Source organism: Papilio xuthus, unplaced genomic scaffold, assembly GCF_000836235.2.
Source record: "Papilio xuthus unplaced genomic scaffold, Pxut_1.1 DF827714.1, whole genome shotgun sequence".
NCBI classification, from domain to species: Eukaryota; Metazoa; Arthropoda; class Insecta; order Lepidoptera; family Papilionidae; genus Papilio; species Papilio xuthus.
This window is the reverse complement of record NW_013530935.1, coordinates 2,957,286-2,980,677: the sequence shown is the minus strand read 5'-3', so window position 1 is coordinate 2,980,677 and position 23,392 is coordinate 2,957,286. Positions and strand designations below refer to the sequence as shown.

At 32.3% G+C, this 23,392-nt stretch overlaps 4 protein-coding genes across 6 annotated transcripts; 3 read left to right on the top strand and 1 right to left on the bottom strand.

The window, feature by feature from the left end:
• Positions 1 to 289: 289 nt before the first annotated feature.
• Positions 290 to 4,380, bottom strand: LOC106116707 (UDP-glucuronosyltransferase 2B9-like). Its single transcript, XM_013310644.1, has 8 exons — positions 4,138 to 4,380; positions 3,312 to 3,399; positions 2,647 to 2,839; positions 2,332 to 2,529; positions 2,039 to 2,258; positions 1,685 to 1,904; positions 1,278 to 1,497; positions 290 to 1,182 (listed from the first exon to the last, which is right to left on the bottom strand). Exons 1-8 carry the CDS (start codon positions 4,282 to 4,284, stop codon positions 915 to 917), a joined length of 1,554 nt encoding a protein of 517 aa, XP_013166098.1. The 5' UTR covers positions 4,285 to 4,380; the 3' UTR covers positions 290 to 914.
• Positions 4,381 to 5,376: 996 nt separating this feature from the next.
• On the top strand, positions 5,377 to 9,595 carry LOC106116505 (UDP-glucuronosyltransferase 3A1-like). Its single transcript, XM_013310374.1, has 9 exons — positions 5,377 to 5,534; positions 6,644 to 6,731; positions 6,986 to 7,178; positions 7,334 to 7,528; positions 7,737 to 7,956; positions 8,115 to 8,334; positions 8,474 to 8,693; positions 9,213 to 9,439; positions 9,576 to 9,595. Exons 1-9 carry the CDS (start codon positions 5,388 to 5,390, stop codon positions 9,593 to 9,595), a joined length of 1,530 nt encoding a protein of 509 aa, XP_013165828.1. The 5' UTR covers positions 5,377 to 5,387.
• Positions 9,596 to 9,734: 139 nt separating this feature from the next.
• LOC106116615 (UDP-glucuronosyltransferase 2A1-like) lies at positions 9,735 to 13,907 on the top strand. Its single transcript, XM_013310500.1, has 8 exons — positions 9,735 to 10,016; positions 10,574 to 10,661; positions 10,887 to 11,037; positions 11,754 to 11,906; positions 12,190 to 12,409; positions 12,718 to 12,937; positions 13,109 to 13,328; positions 13,616 to 13,907. Exons 1-8 carry the CDS (start codon positions 9,858 to 9,860, stop codon positions 13,863 to 13,865), a joined length of 1,461 nt encoding a protein of 486 aa, XP_013165954.1. The 5' UTR covers positions 9,735 to 9,857; the 3' UTR covers positions 13,866 to 13,907.
• A 531-nt stretch (positions 13,908 to 14,438) lies between these two features.
• On the top strand, positions 14,439 to 21,433 carry LOC106116877 (UDP-glucuronosyltransferase 2B2-like). Of its 3 annotated transcripts, none has more exons than XM_013310937.1 (8): positions 14,439 to 14,726; positions 15,001 to 15,088; positions 15,171 to 15,318; positions 15,394 to 15,552; positions 15,709 to 15,928; positions 16,197 to 16,416; positions 16,489 to 16,711; positions 18,348 to 18,432. In XM_013310937.1, exons 1-8 carry the CDS (start codon positions 14,577 to 14,579, stop codon positions 18,352 to 18,354), a joined length of 1,215 nt encoding a protein of 404 aa, XP_013166391.1. In that variant the 5' UTR covers positions 14,439 to 14,576; the 3' UTR covers positions 18,355 to 18,432. The 3 variants fall into 3 exon arrangements, with proteins under 3 accessions (XP_013166391.1, XP_013166390.1, XP_013166389.1); XM_013310935.1 differs by lacking the exons at positions 14,439 to 14,726; positions 15,001 to 15,088; positions 15,171 to 15,318; ... (2 more) ...; positions 16,197 to 16,416; positions 16,489 to 16,711 and adding exons at positions 17,610 to 17,911; positions 17,987 to 18,068; positions 18,998 to 19,111; ... (2 more) ...; positions 20,556 to 20,775; positions 21,039 to 21,433 and having other exon boundaries at positions 18,348 to 18,540; XM_013310936.1 differs by lacking the exons at positions 14,439 to 14,726; positions 15,001 to 15,088; positions 15,171 to 15,318; ... (1 more) ...; positions 15,709 to 15,928; positions 16,197 to 16,416 and adding exons at positions 18,998 to 19,111; positions 19,403 to 19,610; positions 19,852 to 20,071; positions 20,556 to 20,775; positions 21,039 to 21,433 and having other exon boundaries at positions 16,590 to 16,711; positions 18,348 to 18,540.
• Positions 21,434 to 23,392: the final 1,959 nt, after the last annotated feature.

The window sequence follows — 23,392 nt, the reverse complement described above, 5'->3', positions numbered from 1 at the left end:
GGGCGTATGCAAGTTTTTTTTTATAAATGTGGGTTTATATGTATGTAAATTTATGTGCGACAGCCTAGAGGTTAAGCGACTAAGTTGTGAAGTGTCATTCATCTTGGAAAATCATAGGGTATGTTAGGGAAGATACCCATTCTACGTGACCTATTTTTTAGTTTTTTCTAAGTTTTTTAAGACTGCATGCATACTTAAATTACTAGTTAATTATGTATTATGAAAAACTAATAAAACTAATGGCTACCTCACATAAACCCGAGACAGCCCCCCTCTCTTGTGACTAACCGTATAATTTTAAAGACTCCCCCCCCCCAAAGCGGGTCACGTAGTATGGGTACGTTCCCTTACATCGGAACAAACAACGGAGGAACGTAATACGTAGTAACACGTAACAAAATACGTAACACACCGATGTAGGAAGTCAAATTCTAAATAAGTGAAAAACTACTTCAAATCTCACATCATGTCATAACTTTTTGTAGCTTAATTTATTTTTCGATTCTTTGAATAGATGGCGTTATCTCATCAATTAGAGCGGCTTTTATTTATTTTATTATAATTGCAATAATCAATTGTTTTTATTGAATCGGGAAATAATAACTGCAAGATTACACTGCATCTGTACAATGACGTAAATCTTTCTGTATTCCCAAATAGCATGAAAGTAATGCAATATGATTTTGGTACACGAATGTCGGTAATAACCCCCACGGCAATATCCACCTATGGATACGGGCATTCGATACTTCACTGGTTGAAGTTAAAAAGTCATTTCTAGATCAATTGAATTACCAATTTTACATTAGAAAAAACAGTATTACCTTTAAAATAATGACATATATGACCTTCTAAGTCATCACCCATTAAATCCCACAAATTATCCAAAAAAAAATCTTGTTTGGTAACGTTGACTATTCAATTTTTGTCTTATTATATTGTCGCTGAATCACCGTCATTAAATATTTAATGATAGCAATTGCTATAATTATTGTGGAAATAATGATTGCTAGAAGGTCAAGATACAATTTCTGGTACCAGGATAACATGAGTGCTGGGGAGCGTAAGTAAGTCGCACCATTACTCCGAATCACGTGTTCTACCCAATGTACGATCTCCTCGTGAGGTTTCAATATTCGGTCGTGGTAGATAGCTGATAATTCCTTTGCTTTGTCACGATATCTGAAAAATAATAAATAGAATTGGACTCTGCTTACAGTATCCGATATTGCTATTTCAAAGTCGTAAATTATACATTATAGTTATAAAATGGTTACCTCGAATTATTCAAAATGTCGTTAAGTGCAACTTTTAATTCATTAACGAGTGAATAAGATAGGCTCACTTTCTTGCCGAATCCTTTCTTGGCCGCTCTTTCTGCATTAATAAATTGATCGACGAAAACTGGGATCCCTATTATAGGGACGCCAAAATATATTGCCTCGGTTGTTGATAGTAAGCCACAGTGTGTTATAAACAGTACACATTTGGGATGTGCTAAAAATAAAAAGATATATGTTTACTTTTTTGTAACCAGCTGTCGTTTAGTAGCCAGTAAGTAACGGTAGCCAGCCGTTCAGGTAATATCTTCAAACATCCAACCATCCAAACATTCGCATTTAAAATATTAGTAAGCTATGAAACCACGTAAATACTTTAAACAAATTTTTGGTGTTAAAATTACCTAAAATACTTTGTTGAGGAGCCCATTTTACTATGTGAACGTTAGTTGGTAAATCTGCCAATGTTTCTTCGAACTTCCATAGAACAGTTTGTTTCAAATCGCCAAATAATTCTAGTAATTCTTTCTTTATCTTCTGAGGCCAGTCCGTGCTTCTTAAATTAGATCCCATACTAAAGTAAATAACACCGTGTTTTGCGTTATCCATGATCTGTTTCAAATTCTGTAATAAATTAAATTAAAAAAATTTGAAAATCATCAGGAGTTTTCACAGCCTAACCTACTTTTGGACCTTGATCTTTTAATAAACATTTAAAAAGCTATGTGTCCATCAGTAAGGTAAGCTTAAATAGTTACCTCTGGTAATGGTTTCACAATTTCTTCTATATGGAAGCCTCCAATAGGTTTATAGTTCTGTGGTAATCTTGTGGCTTGACCTAAAATAGCGTGTGAGTTGCCCAGTATCAGAGAACCGTTGTATCTCACGTCATTATACTTTGGAACCGGTCGCCCTCTTTTCGATAGCAGTGGCGTGTAAATTTCGTTAAATATGTCTTCAGTATCTTTGTATGCCCATCTAAAAAGTACCAATAATAAAGATTAGGATTATTTAAATGTGGAAAGTAAATATATTACAAAAAAAAACTTACATTTCTCGATAGAAGCTTTTAGATATCTGAAGCCACAATTCTTGAACACGTTGTGAAAACGTATAAGGAATAACATTTGCTGACATACTATCCGAATTATAAGCTGGGTTCGGTGCTTCGTCAACTACTCTCAAAAATAACCAGTGAGGTTCAAGAGATGAAAACCAAATTAATGGACAATTGTACAACGTTGATAACCTGTAACGAGTAAACCGGTACGACAAAAATGTTGTCATCCCTTTCATTTATGTTGGAAAAAACTGGGATAACGATATGATTTTGTGCCGTTACACGATTATTGGAACGGTAACTTACCCAGCATACACCTCATTATACATCCATTCGGCAATAACAACGTCGAAACTCTGTGTTTCGTCGTTTAATAATTCCTGTACTTCTTTCATTTGCATCGTGACCAAACTTAGATTGTCCATTATAGGGAAGAATAAATTGTCGTCGCTCATATCCGATTGGTGGTCCATTATTGCTTTGATATTTAATAAATCGTCTATAAAAATAAATTATAAATTTAAACAATGTTCAAATACAAAGGTCCCATTAGTTATATTTTGACCTTTTTCAACTTCAGACTACGTTCCTTTTGTGACTGATTGCTTTCGGTAACGAGTATAGATCGCAGTTTTCCAATGCATAATAGATCTTACATACAAACAGAGATAATATTTCTTCCGCGATAATTATCAACCTCTTTCAATCATATTTCCAGGGATCATATTTCCGTGGCCGTCCTAAAAGAACTTGGCGGCGCCCAGTAGCTGCCGACATGAAGGCAATCGGGCTGACATGGCCCGAGACCAAACGCAGAGCCAAAGATAGAACGAACTGGCGGCGCACTGTGGACGCCCTCTGCCCCACTACGAGGACATAGGACTTTAAGTAAGTAGTAGTCTTTCAATCGGGCAAAAATAGACTAAGGTGATAATATCGTAGTAACCTTAATAGAATTTGTTAAAATTTACCTGGAAACGTTTTTATATTAGAAGCTACGTTGATTACTGTAACATTTGAAGATGATTTTAATTTTGTCATCGAAGAAATAAAGGTAACCTGCAAATAAATAATCTAATTGGGTTTAAATATCTTAAATTTATGTTTGGTTTATTTTAAATTATTGTTATTAGATTTTACCACGTTTATTTTAAAGACTGACCCTATCTTAAGTTAAGTTCATTAGGGACAATGTCGTGTACTTTGAGATTTACTAGGTTTTTAAGGTTTCTAGGTTTACTAGGACTTACTAGGTGTCACCCGCGACTCCGTCCACGGAGGATTAAAAAATAAATAGTAGCCGATTGCTAGACCTATTGAATATGCATGTAAAATTTCATAAAAATCGGTCAAGCCGTTTCGGAGGAGTATGGTAACTAATACACGAGAATTTTATATACAAGATATTATCGAAGCGAGGATCACATCATTTCTGTAAATATCTCGCAGAGACTACTTACCTTCTCATTATTATTTAAGTGACATTGAGTCGTCCGACTCTGTGTTCTGTATACTAAAATTGAATGTAAATTAATCGGTATTTTTTCCGTTATTCGAGCGAAAGCATTAACATAATATTAGTGTACTCATACTTACATCTGACGAGATGCTATTTTTTGCAGATGATATTTTTAGCAAAAAATAAATAAGGAATTGATGTATTTAAAAACACCTTAATGTATCTTTTCGGATTTGCGACGAATAAACCTTTTACAATGTCTTTCTGGCTTTAAATGCGCTTTTGTCCAGATATGGAAAATTTTCTTACGTGAAACATAAATTCAAATTGCAAAATACCTTATGACCGGCATTCGTGAATATTCTGATAAAGGCATCACCCAATATTCCATGGCTTCCACTTGGCAATGGTGACACTAGCAATATATTATACGCGATACAAATTGTACCTAACGTTATAATTATGAATAATTTTATAAACCACATCACAAATTCGTTAAAAGCACTAAAACATTGAAATCTACTTTAAACTTTTTAACTACGTGAAATACGTGATTCCTTCTCTAAGGTTCATTTATACTAACCAATATTTATTCTTAGTTCAAACGAATTATTATTCAATAGTTGTCGTCGCAACTACGTCAGCGTGGAATTAACAAAACTTGTTTAGTAGCCTATGTGTTCTTCCAGACTATGTTTTACATATGTGCTAAAATTCATCTAGATTCGTTGTACCGTTCTGCACATACTTCTAACAAACTTGCATCCATTAATCTATACATCCAAACATTCGCATTTATAATATTAGTGAGAAGTTACATGTATGTTGTCAACATTTCAAGTACTGCCAAAATCTCATTTTTAAACATTTATAGCCTTTCATTTTTGTTTTAATGAATTATGTCATCTTATTTTATTACTTCTTCGCTTTGTGGGTGCTTTGGTCTAGCAATTTCTTCCTAGACATTTTATGTGTGGAAGCAGCTCTAGAATTTGGTATTCCAATTTCGTCTTGTTGTATTTTGTACGTATGAAAAAATGCCAGCTTATCAGTATAGATCTTTCTCCCGCTATTTTACTTAATTAGATAAATACTAGCTGTCGCCCGCGACTCCGTCAGCGTGACATTAAAAAATAGAATATGCATATAAAATTTCATAAAAATCGGTCAAGTCGTTTCGGAGTCGTTTGGTAACTAACATTGTGACACGACATTTTTACATGTAACTAGCTGTCTCCCGCGACTCCGTCCTCGTAGATATATAAAAAAAAACTTAATATACAGATAAGTTAAATAAAAACAGCTCTTCAAGGAATAAATTGGAAAAAAAGAATAAATAGTATCCTATGTCCGTCTCCTGGCTCTAAGCTACCTCCTTGCCAATTTTCAACCATATCGGTAAAGCCGTTCTTGAGTTATAAATAGTGTAACTAACACAACTTTCTTTTATATATATAGACATTTAGGTAATTTCGTAAGTACATCGTTACCTAATCGGTATCATCTTAATTGTTTATCAAATTAATTTAAATGCATGTTTCAAATTATAGTTTGGTATGTCATTCAGTTTTGAGAAGTGTTCGGAAAAATGCGTCTAATCAGTGTTATATTGTTTTTAATAATAAATGATCTATGTTCAGCATATAAGATACTTCTGATGTTCCCAGTACCGGGAAGAAGTCATGCGATTCTTGGCGAAGGTTTTGTTCGTCATCTTCTGAATGATGGACATGAGGTATTTCTTTTCATACATTTGATAACTAACACAGTATCCATTTATTTATTCTAATTATTTTCTTTGATAAAAGACAATATATTTTTATACCATCGTATCTAACACCAGTTACAATTCATGGTGACCTAGTACTAACATTCTGACAACTGCTTTCGAGGTTTTGGTTAATTTTAATTTTAAACTTTTAATAAATTAATTCAAAGATATGTGTGAAGTCAACCAACCCGCACTGGGCCAGCGTGGTTGACTATGGCCTAGTCACCCTTAACTTAGGGTTGGCTCCAAGCCACTCGGTGGGGACGTATAGTGAGCTGATGATGATGATGAATAAATTAATTTGAAAGTCATAAAATAAATTAAGTATATTTATTTCATAATCTAATCGGCCAAAACCCATGTTCACTATTGTAGTGTACGCATAAACGTTGTGTTGTTTGTCTCGAGCGTAAAAGCCATAAGTACGGAGAGAGAGGGCGTGAGTCGATGTCAGACCTTTGGACCGGCAACACAAGTCGGTACGTGAACGAACCAAATAGAACGCAACGAATGCTACAACTATGTCAATAATTCCCTTTAGTGTTTTTTGGGCAAGCGATGTTAATAAAGGTCTATTTACTATTGTAATTCTAATTAACATTTAATGGTATTTTAATTGTATAATTTTAAAAGCAATTCATATTTCATAACACTTAGATAAACGTGATATAGACCCCAATTTTTTGGCAACTACCATAAATGCCTAAGGATTTTTAAATCGTATGACAGGTTTAGAGTGAGATTAATCTGTCGAAATTTTACTAGTAATATAAATACGAATGTTAACATGGATGGATGTTTGAAGGTATCTTTAGAACGGCTGAATGAATCTCGATGAAATTTAACATACACATAGGATATAGTCTGAAAGAACGCATAGGCTACTAAATATGTTTTTTTTTTCAACTCCGCGTGAATGAAGTCACGGGCGAACGCTAGCCGATATTCATCTGGTATTCTTTTGGAGAAAACAACAGTAAAATTTTGGTTTGGAGCTACAGTGAGGAACAGCAATTGTTAAATTGTTGTTTTACTGCAAACCAGACCTTAATAAATTAATTCTTTGTATACAGGTAACTTATATAACGCCAATAATTATGAAAATGACGCATCCGAGATTAAGACAAATTGATATATCAAATAGCAAACTCATGCCTCCAGGTAAGAACAAAGTTTTACGACCGAGTATTATCTCAAGCTTAACAATTCAGATATGTAAATTATAGATAGTATTTCACTCTTATTGACCATATTACCTATTTGTCTCTTTTGTTTTGTTTTCTTTAACGAAGTTGTTTTTTTTTTAAAAAAACTTCGTTAATTTTGAACTCTTTTGAGAGCCATTGATCGTCGATTAATTAAATTTTTTTTAATAGATGTTAGGGTAGTAAAAATAATAGATATTTATGTTTCAGATCAAATGTTTGATACACAAAATATTTTAATGAACAAATGGGATTTTAAGAATATTAAGTTTATGCTATTTGTGACAACTAATTTTGTTAACGGTACACTCACTCATCCGAACATTCAGCGTTTGATCCACGACCCTAGCGAACAATTTGACGCTGTTATCGTCGAATGGCTTTACAGTGAACTTTATGCTGGGTAAGTCTCAATAAATAGGCCCTTTATTTCTACCTATTGATTTCCATTCACCGATTCAACAATTTAAGGATCAAAGCTAAAAACTGTGCTCCTAAAAGTTCATAATCTGTCAAAAATCTAACGTCATCTTTCTAAAACCCTTAACTAAATTGCAGATTTGCTTCAGTATTCGACTGTCCGCTGATTTGGTCGTCTTCTTTGGACCCACATTGGTTGGTATTGGACCTAATTGATGAAATCCCCAACCCAGCGTACAATCCTCAGCATCTCGCCGACATAGTGACACCATTAGGTTTCTGGAATCGGGCGGAAGAGCTATGGCATGTGATACACACAAAATATTTCAAGTGGTAAGATATGTAATACTTAAAGCAAACAATAATGCATCCACTTAACAATATCATTGGAAAATACGCCGATTCATTCCACAATTCATATTCTCGACAGTTTTTAATATGTCCTGGTCCGATTAAAATGGTTCGAAGTTCACTATTATTCAGTGTTACGTAAGAACACTTTAAACTTTTTTATTGGTACTAAGATACATGTTGCTTTCAGGAGACTTAGACATAAAGAGAATCATATTTTTGACAACGCATTTGCATCGTCTGTTGCTTTGAGAGGGAGAATTTTACCGCCCCTCAACGAAGTAAGATATAATGGATCTCTCATCTTGGGAAACTCACATTTATCTGCAGGTACTGCTATGCGCTTACCTCCTAATTATATACCAATTGGAGGTTATCACATTAAGGAAAATATTGATCCATTACCATCGGTAAGTTAGTTATTTAGTGTGTTTAACTATTAAAAAAAAACACTTCCTGACTCTTGGGCAGTGTTGATAATAGACACTTTTAGAAGAGATATCAAACTTCTTAATAATTGTTTTAATGTGGTAAATGTAAAAAAACTTAAGCCGATCAATCTTACCAGAACCTACAAGATATTGCCGACAATGCTCGAAACGGATTCATTTACTTCAGCATGGGATCGATGTTGAAAAGCAGCAGAATCCCTGATGAAATGAAGAAAGGACTATTAAATGTATTTAGCAAATTGGATCAGACGATAATTTGGAAATTCGAACAAGAATTACCTGATCGACCTAATAATGTACATATAGTGTCGTGGGCACCACAATTAAGTATTTTGGGTAAGTAAGATAGATAACAAAAGATATCATAGAAACGAAGTATGTATAGTCTTCTACTTGAAATTTAAAAAAAACATAGACAAAAAAGGAACTAATGTTAAAAAGATCTATGAATAAAACATCTTTACTTTTCTTGCAGCTCATCCAAATTGCAAATTATTCATCACCCATGGAGGTTTGTTATCTGTACTTGAAACATTACACTTTGGTGTTCCAATTATCGGTGTGCCCATGTTCGGAGATCAGCATATGAACATAAATCGAGTTGTAGAAAAAGGTTTCGGAATGAGAGTGGATTTGAACGACGACGTTGTGGGTAACATGGAAATAGCTATTAGAGAAATATTGGACAATCCAAGGTAAATAAAAATTATACTTATACTTTTTTAATCACCAATGAGCGTCGATGGCTCAATGGTTAAAGCACTTGACTTGTGATCTGCAGGACCTTTGTTCGAATCCCGCCACGTACCAATGTGTTTATCGATTTTCGATTTATATATGTACATTTTATCCAATGTTCTTACGGTGAAGGAAAACATCGTGATGCAACCTGCACATATCTGAGAAGAAAATCAAAGATATGTGTGAAGTCCAATCAACCCGCACTGAGCCTGCGTCGTTGACTATGGCCTAATCACCCCTAACTTAGGGTCTGCCCCTCTGTGGGGACATATAGTGAGGTGATGATGATTTTTTTAAATCATAGAAAAAAGTCTAAAGAAAAGGAAGATCATCTTAAAAGAATCAACTGATTACAATGTCTTTAAAATATAACTTATCAATGTTGGTACAAAAAAAAGAAGATGAAAAATTTAATGCTCCGTTAAATTGTACACTGTTAAGTTTAATAATTGTTTTTTTTAACATAATTTCAGATATGCACAGAAAGTGAAAGAGTACTCATTTATCTACCACGATCGCTCGACATCACCAGGACAGGAGTTAACACATTGGGTTTCACACGTTATACGAACGAAGGGTGCTCCACATCTACGCTCCCCAGGGTATATGTTGCCCTGGTACCAAAAACTGTATTTAGATTTAGCAATTGTTATATTTGTAACGTTTTACTTATCTGTTAAGATTTTATTTCAAATATTCCGTCGAATACTATTAACATCTATAAAATTTGTTGAGTCTAAACAAAAAGTTAATTAACTCTTTGTTTGTACATTTATTTGTTAAAATTGTTATTTTTTTATGTATAACAAGAGGTAATTTGCGTAAAATTATTGCAGTTAATTCAAAGTTGCTTTAGTTTTAAATGTGTAATTTTATTTTGATTACAACAACTTTTTATGAATTTTTATATGAGTCATCTTAGTTGTATTTATTTTTAAGACAATTTTAAAACGAAAGATGTCAATATTTGACAATTAGACTATTTTCCTAATATTTTTATGACTACCTTTTTTATTTTATATCTAATTAATTTTCATCACCAAAGTTCTAAGTAAAATGATGATATCGTATTTAAAACGGACAAAATTTTATGTGTTTTTATACAATTAACTTTTACCATGGCTGTGTTTATAAATATTTATAAATTTTTCATCATTGTGATTATTTGTCATGAATGTGTTTGTTATAATATTTTAGTTGTAACACCAATGCCTGTTATAAGTCATGCTATTTTAGGCAATTCTTTTGTTAAATTATTGCTAAATGCAGGACATAAGGTATGTTTCTACATGTTTAATTCTTTGACGAGATTTTCTAAACAAATGTATCAAAATAAAAATAAAAACTTCACATTGCCCCAATTCGCAACGAAGAATACTTTTGAATTACAGTTTATTGAAATACTTGTATAAATAGTAGATCAATTTATCATCATCATCAGCTCACTATACGCCCCCACCGAGGGGCTCGGAGCCTACCCTAAGTTACGGGTGATTAGGCCATAGTCAACCACGCTGTCCAAGTGCGGGTTGGTTGACTTCACACATATCTTTGAATTTCTTCTCAAATATGTGCAGCTTGCATCACGATGTTTCCTTCACCGTAATAACGTCGGAGAAATGTACACATGTAAATCGAAAAAACACATTGGTACATAGCGGGTTTGAACCCAAGACCTGCAGATTGCAATTCAAGTGCTTGACCCCTGACCCACAGACGCTCTTCAATTAATACTTTTCTAATTTAGGAAGTAGTTAAGTACGGACTAATTTACGAAATGCTTCTGATTATAAAGATATTGCAAGTTAGTGAATTAAATATATTTTATTTATAGATTACACATGTAACTGGAATCCCTTACAACATATCTCATCCGAACCTACGTCGCTTTGAAGTTGATTACTATCTTGAAAGTATACCAAGTATGTATTTTTTGTTTTTAAAATTCACGATATGTTATCAAATATAAATTCTACTAATAAGCATTTTTTAAATTCAAAATATGGTGTAGAGATGATGCATATGTAAAAAGTAAGTCCTTTACTGCAGATATCTCAGACTAATTTCTGCGTACGGTAGTTAATTTTATTACACTAAATAAAAGTTTAAGTATATATTAATCTGTTATAATTAAAAAAATATTATAGATATGGACAGTTCTAGAGCTTTTGGTCGTATTATAAGAGAGCTATTTATTTCATCTCTACGTGAAAAGGATGTGAACATGTTACTTAGGGATACTAAGGAAAGATTTGACTTAGTTGTGGCCGAGTGGATGTTCAATGATTTATACGCTGGGTAAGCTATAGGAAATAACGCTAAGTATCTTTGGTATTATCATCATCAGCTCACTATATGTCCCCACCGAGGGGCTCGGAACCTACCTTAAGTTAAGGGTGACTAGGCCATAGTCAACCACGCTGGACAAGTGAGGGTTGGTTGACTTCACACATATCTTTGAATTTCTTCTTGGATATGTGCAGGTTGCATCACGATGTTTTCCTTCACCGTAAGAACGTCGGATTAATGTACATATGTAAATCGAAAAACATATTGGTACATGGCGGGATTCGAACCCAGGACCTGCAGATTACAAGTTAAGTGCTGAAACCAATGAGCCACCGACGATCTTTGGTATGACAGTTAATAATATAAATTAATTACAATTTTTTTAAAGTAACATTATTCGTAAGGCACGTAGTACAAATCCTTGTAAAAGTTAGAATAGTGTTAGAAGATCAAAATAGAGGTAGACATTAACTGAAGAGAGAACTCTCTCGTTAGAAAAGCAAAGATGGCCAAGAGTAGTTTATGGTAGAAGGTATGCGTTGATTTTCCATGTTGAAACATCCATAATAATGCAAAAAAGACTTTATGATGGTTTTGTTTGAATGTTTGTAGGATTTGCAATCCAAAATTGCAGCCCACAAACATAGTAAAGAATGTTCTAAAGTATGTAATTAGATAATTTGATTAAGAATTTATGAAACATAAGACATCTACTGATTTAACAGATTATCAGCGTTATACGATTGTCCTTTGCTTTGGTTTTCCGCGACAGAATCTCATTGGATGATGCTACGTTTACTTGAAGATACAATTAATTCACAAGACAAAACCTCTAAATATATCCCTCCGTTTATAACAAGTTATATAATACAAGACATGTAAGTACACAGATAGATTAGTACTATCCTAAAGACAATAAAATGCAACCCACTAACCAGAGAATTGAAAGGAAATATAAATTCTTAAAGTAGAGAGGTAGAAGAAATTTTCTCTTTGGTATTGTAAGTTCTTGAATGAGCCAGTCATAAAACACATCGACATAACACGTCTTGTTGAAGATAATGTTTCTTCTTCTGTCGGCACGATCAATACCTACCAGGCAAGCATAACTTCAAACACATACACGGATTTCTTTAATTTTAATATTGTGCTATTTTTAAGGTATTTATATAATTTGGAAAAAGAAGCTTATGAAAATATTTTTACTCCGTTAATGGACTTAAGAGGTAAAAGTCTAATAAAATTTGAAGAGTCAAAGTATTTTGGTGCCCAAATATTGGTTTATCTAAATGTCTTACCACACGAAGCAAAGAATTGGCCACGAAAATTCAAGCCTATCGCTGGATATCATATTGATCGTCAAGTGGAACCATTACCGAAGGTATTATTAAATCGAATATTTTAAATATTAAATACAGTGAAAGAAAGAAATAAAAACAAAGCTGCACTCGCCCACCAATGCCTTATCTAATATATAAAATTCTCGTGTCACAATTTTCGTTCCCATACTCCTACGAAACGGCTTGACCGATTCTCATGAAATTTTGTGAGCACATTGAGTAGGTCTGAGAATCGGTCAACATCTATTTTTAATCCCGCGTGGACGGAGTTGCGGGCGACAGCTAGTAGTCTTATACGTAACTAAAGGACCAAGGATGTGACTAAGAGTAAAACCAATTTTTATTGCAGGATTTGCAAAGTATAATGGACAATGCTAAGTATGGTGTTATTTACTTTAGTATGGGTTCAAATTTGAACAGTCAAGATATATTGGATGGTTATAATGAAATATTAATGGAAGTATTCAGTAATTTAAGACAAGTTGTACTCTGGAAGCATGACTTAAAGTTTTCTCATTTACCAAGTAATGTTCACGTTTTGAAATGGGCACCACAACAGAGTATATTATGTGAGTGTCTTTACCATTTTTTACAGTCCGAAAAATGTCCGACTTTTTGGTTTTTTTTTAACTTTTATGTATTAATAATAATTTGTAACAAAGTACTCAAAACTATAGGAAGACAAAAAATTGTAACCTGGTGAGATATCAATAACCATGTTAATAACAAATCCATTTCAGCTCATCCAAACTGCATTCTATTTATGACACAAGGTGGTGCACTTTCGTCAATAGAGGCGTTACATTTCGGAGTAGCAATACTTGGAATACCAATTATCGCAGATCAATTTACAAATATTGAACGTGCTGTCGACCAAGGATATGCTAAACAAGTAGATTTTCCATATTCCACTGGGGAAGATATAAGGGATACCATTGAGGAAATGATCAGAAATCCAAGGTTTGCACAAATCAAATTACTAGGATTATTAATGCAATAGAAAATAGGGGTACTAGAGTTCTAAATTGAACTCTAGTACCCCTATTTTCATCATTGATCATCCAGTATCAATAAAAGAAAAAGTTTTGGAATATTCAACTTCTGTTCATCATATCCTCTCAAAATCTTGGTGAACATTCAACTGTTAGATGTCTTTAATTGTGATGAATTTAAATTTTGACTTCCTGTTCCCATAAACTTATACAAAAGCTAAGATATTACTTGATTTTTTATCTCTTTGTTGAAAGGTTTCGCAATAAAGTAAAGGAATTATCAAGAAAATATCACAATCAGTCATCACCTGGTACGGACTTAGTACGTTATGTGAGGAAAGTGATTCGTGCTGGAATTACTAAATACAGTGCACCATATGAAACTTTGTATTTGAAGAAGATATTTATAAATTTAGGTTTATGGGGAATAATCTTATTGACTTCGCTTCGATTTATATTCAAAAATTTTATCAGGCTTAGAAGGTCTAAGAAACTGAATGCATAATTTAGTGTTGTTTTTTATGTCTTTTACTTTGATTTTTATTACTTTTGTGATGTGTACAATTTTTTAGATTTTTATATTTTTTGATATCGTTTACATTTTAATTTTTTATGAATAAATGATTATATTTTGATATTTCTATAAAATTTGCATTAATATCATTTTGAAAATTTTTATTTTTACAAAAGGAAAAACCTCTTCTATTCTTCTCTTATGTTTTCTATACATATTATTAAAAATGGATTGTCTGTATATAATGTGAAAAAAAGTCAAATTTCTTACACGTGATGTACTTGCGTTGCTGAAAACGAAAATCTAATTATGAAATTTTTTTTTCCTGTTTGGACTGATTTGTCTGGAAAGTAGCTGATACACGCGGGCGCATTATACGTTAGTTTTTTTTTATCCTGCGCTATCGAAGACTGGCCATCTCTAGTATACACAACTTATTTGCTTTTGCCTAAATAATTTTTGTATAGTTCAATGTCAAGAAAACATGACAAAATAAAATGTCATAGTTGATGAGGTTATATTTTATTGACATTTTATTTTTTTATATACAAACAATACATGTATTTCTTAATTGTTTTATTTATTTTATATACTTAACGTCCTTAAAGTGAATGGATATAAATTAATTAATGCGTTAACAAACAACACTAACCATTTTATGATATCCAGGCTTAAGAATAACATTTATCAAAATTTCATAAAATGAATGTATTTCAATTTTTAATATTGTTTACCCTTTACATCCCATATGGGGATGTACATAAAATTTTAGTGATCACACATCTACCTATAAAAAGTCACGCTATTTTAAGCCACGTCTTGGTCAAATTACTCCTAGAAGCAGGTCATGAGGTAAGTAAAAAATTGTCTCGTTAAATTACAGGTTCCATGATGATATTTTCGTACGAAATTGAATGCCAGGTGAGTCAATGGGACTAAACCGGTTTAATTGGTAGTCATACGTTTCAAGATTTGTATTTTTCTTTTCTATCTTCATCATTGTCATCCTTACAAAGACATCGGTCTCTTTGAAGGAGGAGTTCCTATCTGAAATCTCGAACTTAAATAATCAAACGGTACATAAATAAGTTAAGATTATTATGAACTTAAGTATTTTCTTATTCAGATTACACATATCGCCATGTTTCCATTCAATTATTCACATCCGAATCTTCATCAAATTGATGCCAGCTGGAACGAAAAATATACAAGAGGTAACGTTCGAACAATTACAACTACAACTTCATTTTTTTGTCTAATTTCCTTTTCAATAACATATTAATTTTATTCCAACAGGTAACGATTTGCAGTTTTATTCCCAAATTTCATCAAAAATATTTACAGTAACATTACAACATAAAGATGTGGACAAACTCTTCAGAGATACGACTCAAAGATTTGATTTGATAATAGCCGAGTGGATGTTTAATGATATTTGTATTGGGTAAGATAATGAGTAATAAGTATCCTTTGAAAGCTTAGCGTAGGCTTTGATGACCTATAAGCCGCGAATTTTCAGCGTAGCAGCGCTTTACGACTGTCCATTAATTTGGTTCTCTGCATCAGAATGCCATTGGTCTTTGCTTCAGCTGATTGAAGAGTCTACAAGCACATATACGATGGGACGTACTTCAAGAAGAATTGAGTCATTTGAATCAGCGTCTCTAAGAAAAGAAGCGTATGTTCCTGGCACGATTTTTTTATAAAATTATTTTTTGGCTCTGAATTCTCCAAATATATTGGTTCCTCGCTTTCCTAATCTTACATTCACTTCATGTCAACTAAATATAACTATACATTTTTAAAGCACTTAAAAATATATTTGCATCTAAAGGTATTTACGCAGTTTCGACAAAGAATCTTTCAATAAAATATTTGAGCCTTTGATGGCTTTAAGAGGCCAACCACTCCGTCCATATGTCGAGTTGATGTACTATTCTTCTTTGGTGCTGGTCTACTCTCGTGTTCTATTGGGCGACGCTACTAGATGGCCAGAAAACTTTAAACCCGTCGCAGGCTACCATATCGATCAAAAAGTGAAACCATTACCAAAAGTACTATTTCAATTTTATTTAATTTTGATACGTTATTATGTTGCTATTGTGAAAAATGCAAGATAAGTTATATCTTTAGGGCCACATAGATTTAAATCGAGGGCCATATCTGGTGCTTAAGTTTATTTATGCTTGAAACTTAGAAGTCTTAAGAATTGTTTATCAATTTATTATGATTTTTGGCTAACACGTGTAGTTACTAATTGAACTTTGCTAGTTTGGAATGACACAAGAGAACTACAATGATAAAATTATAATTTTCTTTAAGGATTTAAAAAGCATAATGGATAACGCAAAATATGGAGTCATATATTTCAGTTTGGGTTCACATTTGAAAAGCAAGGATCTACCGGAAGAATTTAAACAAGAAATTATTAATATGTTAAGGGAATTGAAACAAACTGTACTTTGGAAACTGGAGTCAGAATATCCGGACTTACCTAATAATGTTCACATCATGAAATGGGCACCACAACAGAGTATCTTGGGTACTTTTTGTGACAAATTTTGTAATTAATGATATATTTAAAATGTTTTGTTCATTTTGTAATATGTTTCAGCTCATCAAAACTGCGTCCTCTTTATTACACAGGGTGGTATACTTTCATTGACTGAAGCAATATACTTTGGTGTCCCAATAATTGGAATACCAATATTTGCCGATCAATTTACTAATGTCGATAGAGCTGTAAAAGAAGGTTATGGAAAGAAAGTGGATTTTTCCACAAAAGAGACAGTGAAATCAATAAAAGATGCGATTGAAGAAATGCTCCATAATCCCAGGTAAAGTACAATTCTTACTGATTTTATAAATGCGAAAGTTTAGATGGAATGGATCTCGTTGCAATTTGGCATACATGAAGAATATAGGCTGGAAGAAAATACAGCCTACTTATTAAGTTTTTTTTTCTAAATCCGTGGAGACGGAGTCGTGGGTAATAGCTAGTTTTTAAAAATTAATGACGCGTTTTACTAATTTTTTTTTGTCTAACTTTGATTTTCCACCGCCGAAATACTGGTAATTTTTTTTTTCAAAAATAAGAGAAAACGCTAAACAATATTTCAGGTATTATACAGCATTCGAATCCCTAGATAAAAAACTTGGCTTTATGTTAACGCATATTTTTTTAATAATATGAACTTTTTTAAACTATTTTTAGCTACCGTATCAAAGTAAGAGAGTTATCATCCATTTATTACAATCGGACAATACCACCCAGCGTTGAAATAATGCACTGGATAAATCAAGCAATACGTACAGGAGTCCCTCGTCGAACTGAAACGTTCATATTTCCCAGATATTTTAAAAGTTTCTATTTATTTTTTTTACTTATTATTTTTGTTATGATTTTTATACGATTTATTTTTAAACAGCGCCATTATTTATTATTGAATAAAATATTTTAAAATCTGACTTATTACTATATTATATTAATAATCTATATGCAAATGTTTAGATGGATGGATGGATTTAAAGGTATCTCCATCTCGTTGGAATTTGGCATAGATGTACAACATACTCTGCAAGAACACAGACTACTTATTAACTTTTTTTTTAATTCCTCGCAAACGGAGTCAGCTGGTTTTAAATATCCTTCTTTCTTTTTAACAGCCAGTGCTTATTTTATGTTCGTTCTTTAATTTAAAAATATATCACTGATTTTCAGACATCTGTCATATTTGTACAGACTTCTGTTTTACATACATATCTTATTCTTCTCTTATTGGATATTTGATGAACGTATTTATTTACTGGCCAACTAATTTACTTTATACGATTTTATTAATATTATTTGGTGTGGAATAAACAATAAAAGTACTAAAATAGCTATAGTAATGTGGTTATTGGGCTTCTTAATTTTTTCTATTACGTCATCATTGTGTACAACGGAAAAAATCTTAGTTTTGTCTCCTGTAGCGATTAGGAGCCACGATATTTTGAATCAAGCGCTGGTGAATATACTATTGGAAGCAGGCTATGAGGTGATTTTTATACATTTACTCGTATTATAAATGACTTTAGTGCGTACTTTTGTAACGAAATGTAATTATTTTAAGGTGACTCACATAACGGTAACTCCACGCAAAAAACTTCATCCAAAACTTCAACAAATTGACGTAAGTTCTAACACAAAAGCGGGTAAGTAACTATTAATGAATTACTAGCTGTTACCTGGGACTCCGTTCTCCCGGAATTAAAAACTAATGTGTTATTCCGGACTATGTTCTATATGTATGCCAAATTTCATCGAGATCCGTTGAGCCGTTCTGGAGATACCTTGAGACAAACATCCATTTAAACTTTCGCATTTATAATATTAGTAAGATTTGTTAACTGTCTCTAAAATAACCGTTCAAATAAAGTCAACAATGAATCAGGAAATTGTTATTCTAATATTATTTTGCTAATTATTTACAGCAAATAGAGTAAACTTAAAAAGTGCTATAAACTCCCCGAATGGAATTGAAAACGATAGACATTTCACACAATTTGCAACGAAAATGTTTACCAAAGTGTTGCAACATAGTGATACTTATAAAATGCTGACGGACACTACACAGAGATTTGATTTAATAATATCTGAATGGCTGTTCAACGATATGTATACTGGGTAAGGGTTTTATATTGATAAATAAAACGTCTTCGTTGGTAAATATATTTGGTTTGATTAAATTTCCTTTACATTTCCATTTAATATTATTTTTAATTAATTTATTGACAGCCAACTCTGATATATAAGTATGAGAAGGACGTGATAATTCAATGAAATTTACTAACCTGTAATATTTTTTTTAAATCAAAGACTTTCCATCGCGTATTGAACGTTTCTCCCAGCTGCAGGCAGCTTCCAGCAAAGATACATTGATTTTAAGGGTTTTTAAATTTGTTTTGGTGGTGGAAGCTCTAGAGGACTATTTATACTCTCTCTCTCTCTCTCTCCCTAGCTTGCATCCCACAAGGTGGTGGGGTCAGCTTTCCCAATCCGTCTCTCCCACTTCGCTCTGTCCATGACATCTTCTGAGATTCGGCACTCAAGAGGACTATTTATACATGATTAAATATTTCAGATTGGCAGCATTATACGACTGTCCATTGATTTGGTTTTTCACAACGGAGCCACATTGGATGTTACTACGGACAATTAACAAGGACACAACTACGCCAAATTTAGTTAAGGATATGTAAGAAGATATATGTATTATTATGAATTAGAGCTAATATTATTAAAATAATTTAACTTGTACAGCAAGTAACTTATTAATTCGATGCAGTATTTGTTATTCTTTCACATTAAGAACTCTCTAATAATATAAATGCGAACGTATGGATGTTTGTTAGAAAGTATCTCATGAACTCATCTCATGCAGCGTAGATCGCAATGAATTTGGTTTATATATAGAATATTATATATTTAATTCCTCGCGGAATGAATCGTGGGCGACAGCTAGTGTATAAAATATGATTTCTTCCAGTTATGAAAGAGGTGCGTACAAAAAGGTATTTAGTCCACTGATGGCATTGAGGGGCAAATCTTTCCGCACCTATGAAGATATGATGTCCATCGCTTCTTTGGTATTTATGAATTCTCATCAGGGATTGAGTAAAGCAGATTTTTGGCCAGAAAAATTCATACCCGTCGCCGGATACCATATCGATGAAGACATAAAACCATTACCTAATGTAAGTAATACTGTTATGATAAAATATTCTAGTACTAAAATGGCGGTTTAAGTTTACTCATCGATGTTTGTAATATAAGATTTAAACTTTATAGATACTTATGGTTAGCTAAAATGTCATATAACCTATTTACATTGCCAGTAACCTACATTGTGGAACAACTCATGGAAATTTGCAAGCTGACATTACATTTGGATGGTATTTTACTAAAAGTTTATATTACTATATTTTTATTTTATAGGATTTAAAAATTATTATGGATAACGCGAAGTTTGGTGTAATATACTTTAGTCTGGGATCATATTTGGATGGTCATGATATATCAGAAGAACAAATGGACGACTTGATCGATATGTTTGGTGAATTGAAGCAAACAGTTATATGGAATTTAGATTTAACATTCGTACGACTACCGAGTAATATCCATGTTATTAATTGGGCACCGCAACAAAGTATTTTAGGTTAGTTTGCAAATATTAAATTTCTTGGTACTTTATATACTTACTTCGCTGGCGCATCGACCCAAAGTGGATCTTGGCCTCCGACACAAGAGATCGCCAAAGTCGCCTGTCTTGAGCCTTCTCCTGCCAGTCCATCTCTTGTAAACTACGTATGTTCTACATATATGCTAAGTTTCAAGCAAAATCCATTCAGCGGTTTTTATAGGTAAAAGAAAAAAGTTATTTCTACGGTTTCCCAAGGAATTATACGAATTTTTCTCACCTTTTAAACCTTCCCTAGAACCCGACGAACATTTCAAGATAAATTCAAGATAAGACAAGTAATCATATTATAATAAGATTGTGTTGTTGTGTTATGTTTCCAATTGTAGGACTTGTAAGTAAAGGATTGTCCAGTGATAATGTTCGTAGGTTTTTCGTATCTATAAGGTGTTTAAATCTTGTGTTTACTTTTAGTAAGAGTAAATTATTAATTCTATTTCAGCTCATCCCAACTGCATTCTATTTATAACACATGGAGGTGTAATTTCTAAGATTGAAGCTGTTCACTTTGGTGTACCGACAATTGGTATTCCAGTCTACGGTGATCAATTCGCTAACGTTGACAGTTCAGTGATGAAAGGCATTTCAATAAAAGTTAATGTTTCTGGATTTTTGGCGAGGGATATAAAAAATGCTATCGTTGAAATGCTAAGTAATCCAAGGTACGTAATATCTTCTAACACGTTTATGCTTACTTTCCAGCAAGCAAGAAACTTGTAGCTTAAGGATAAACAGGTTGTAAACTTTGATTAAATCTCAGGACTTGTCCTTTTCGGGTTTAAGTTTAATAATTAAGCATATTTGGGTATCGATGTCGGGAAAGAATCGAGGTGGTTTGATAAAAATCAACTGATGTCTTGTTCTTCAATATTACTCGTTCCAATTTTAGTATATTTGTGTGATCTAACTGTAGTTATGTTTTCAGTTATCGTCAAAACATTAGGAAGGTGTCAAGCTCGTTCCACAACCGGACAATTTCGCCTAAAGAGGGATTATTGCACTGGGTCAATCAGACTATTCGTTCTGGAGTTCCCGAAGTACTTAAACCAGGTCGAGCAGCCATATTTAAGGAAATATTTGTTTCAATTCTTGTTATTCTACTTATTTTATCCACAATCTTCGGAAAACAGATTTTAGAAGGCTCCCAAAAGTATAAAATACTTTAAGAGTTTACTACAAAATGAAGAGATCATTTTTTTTATTATCAAGTACGTTTTTGGCTTTGATACTTGCTTATGACTATGAAGTACCATTTTTAAAACAGTGAAAATGATCTGAATTTGGTTTTTATAACTGTGTAAAAAAATGTTGCCAAAATTTGAATTTGTTTTAATTTACAAAGCTTCACCCTAGTCGGACCATGTAAGTTTATCGGAATCTAATTGGTGACGTTTTCTTTATAGTATACTAGAGTTGCTCGCGAATTAAAAAAATCTAATATAGCCTACGTTACTCGGGGATAGTGTAGCTTACCTATAGTGAAATATTTCAAAATGGTTTAGTAGTTTCAGAGTCTATTCAATGCAAAAAAAACAAAGCTTTCCTCTTTATTAGTAAAGATAAGAATTGTAAATGTTTACCCACTTTATATTTTACTAGCTGTCGCCCGCGATTCCGTCCGCGTGGATATACATATATAAAAACTTAATATGCAGTTAAGTTAAATAAAAAGCAGCACTTCAAGGCATAAATTCGAATAAAATGAATAAATAGTATCCTATGTCCGTCTCCTGGCTCTAAGCTACCCCCTCATTAATTTTCAGCCATATCGGTAAAGCCGTTCTTGAGTTATAAATAGTGTAACTAACACGACTTTCTTTTATATGTACATAGATTAAACGGTTTTTAATTAAATAGGTTAGGGTCAGTTAAGGTAATTAAATAGATATGGGTCAGTTAAGGTAATTAAATAGGTAAGGGTCAGTTAAGGTAATTAAATAGGTTAGGGTCAGTTAAGGTAATTAAATAGGTAAGGGTCAGTTAAGGTAATTAAAAAGGTTAGGGCCAGTTAAGGTAATTAGATAGGTTAGGACCGGTTAAGGTAATTAAATGATGGAAAAACTAAGATTCATCACTTATAATGGTCCATATTATAGAGAATAAAATCACAATGCATTAGTTTAATTACTTTAAACAATATAACAGACATTATGGAGTATTAACGGTGAATATTTTATAATCTACGTATAAATAGCATATAAATATAAATGTGCATTGAATTACAAACATTTAAAGTCAAAATTCAGAATACTGATATTTAATTAGTGTATGTTGAATATTATTAATATTATTTTTTTTATATAATTCAAATTTCAAGACAATATTCAACATTGGAATGGCTATTTATTAATTTTGTGATATATTTAAAATTCTTAGATATTTAATAAATATAAATTTAAAATAATTATTATAAAAAGTATTATACGTTTAAAGAACGTATTTTTTAATATCTATATTTTATGCATTGAATTTGAGTATTGCTATTGCCCTTTTTGGGAACCATAATGTCTAAGCTTAGATGCACAATATTATACACGGTTATTTTAAAATTACAAGGAAATTAAATATGTATTGTTAAACTTTCTATGTATGTGTGCGCACGCACACATATTGCAATTGAAGAATACTTATTAGGAGAAAATTTCTATACTGATTTTTTTTATAATATAATGAGTACCGACAACAGCTAATGCTGTATTTTTTCTGGTAATTACATAATAACCGTGTATACATGAATACATTTTATTTTTGATGACGCACTATTTTTTGCAAAGCGGTTTTATCCGGTTTTTACTAAAGCCAAATTTATTAGGCCCAAAACATATTTTTAGATGAACTATTAACGGATACAAAATTATAAAGGTTCAAGCTAGGGAGCTTAAGCCTATTAAAAATACGCTGAACATTATTTTTTTTTGATGCGGAATAAATCTGATCATTTTATAGACTCCTAAGTCCCTATTGATTTTTGATCCGCAAATCAGTGAGCTACTATAGTAATAAATATATTGTAAAATATGCACCAAAGTTACTTACATTTGTGATATCTCAGGTAACTACAAACACATAAATATGAGATTTCAAATTCTCCGTAAAATATCATAATTTTTTTTCTATTTACAATTCCAATATAATAATATTTTTGTGATATTTGGTTTATTAATTGATTTCCCAAAGAGGAATTTAATTTTTAATAAATATTTATATAAAGTGTTCTAGAACTTTCTAAAATTTTTCAGAAGATTAAAAAAAAAACAATTTGTACTTGCTTTGAATTTT

Bases quoted from the DNA above. Each gene is read 5' to 3' on its own strand.
- LOC106116707 (XM_013310644.1), bottom strand. From the start codon at position 4,284: ATGTGGTTTATAAAATTATTCATAATTATAACGTTAGGTACAATTTGT. The intron at 3,400-4,137 runs GTATTTTGCAAT...ATTTATTTGCAG, and splicing joins TCACGAATGCCGGTCATAAG to GTTACCTTTATTTCTTCGAT. The intron at 1,905-2,038 runs GTAACTATTTAA...AATTTATTACAG, and splicing joins TTGTGAAACCATTACCAGAG to AATTTGAAACAGATCATGGA.
- LOC106116505 (XM_013310374.1), top strand. From the start codon at position 5,388: ATGCGTCTAATCAGTGTTATATTGTTTTTAATAATAAATGATCTATGT. The intron at 5,535-6,643 runs GTATTTCTTTTC...CTTTGTATACAG, and splicing joins TTCTGAATGATGGACATGAG to GTAACTTATATAACGCCAAT. The intron at 6,732-6,985 runs GTAAGAACAAAG...TTTATGTTTCAG, and splicing joins TAGCAAACTCATGCCTCCAG to ATCAAATGTTTGATACACAA.
- LOC106116615 (XM_013310500.1), top strand. From the start codon at position 9,858: ATGGCTGTGTTTATAAATATTTATAAATTTTTCATCATTGTGATTATT. The intron at 11,038-11,753 runs GTAAGCTATAGG...CTGATTTAACAG, and splicing joins TTCAATGATTTATACGCTGG to ATTATCAGCGTTATACGATT. The intron at 11,907-12,189 runs GTAAGTACACAG...GCTATTTTTAAG, and splicing joins AGTTATATAATACAAGACAT to GTATTTATATAATTTGGAAA.
- LOC106116877 (XM_013310935.1), top strand. From the start codon at position 17,765: ATGTGGTTATTGGGCTTCTTAATTTTTTCTATTACGTCATCATTGTGT. The intron at 17,912-17,986 runs GTGATTTTTATA...AATTATTTTAAG, and splicing joins TATTGGAAGCAGGCTATGAG to GTGACTCACATAACGGTAAC. The intron at 19,611-19,851 runs GTAAGTAATACT...TTTATTTTATAG, and splicing joins ACATAAAACCATTACCTAAT to GATTTAAAAATTATTATGGA.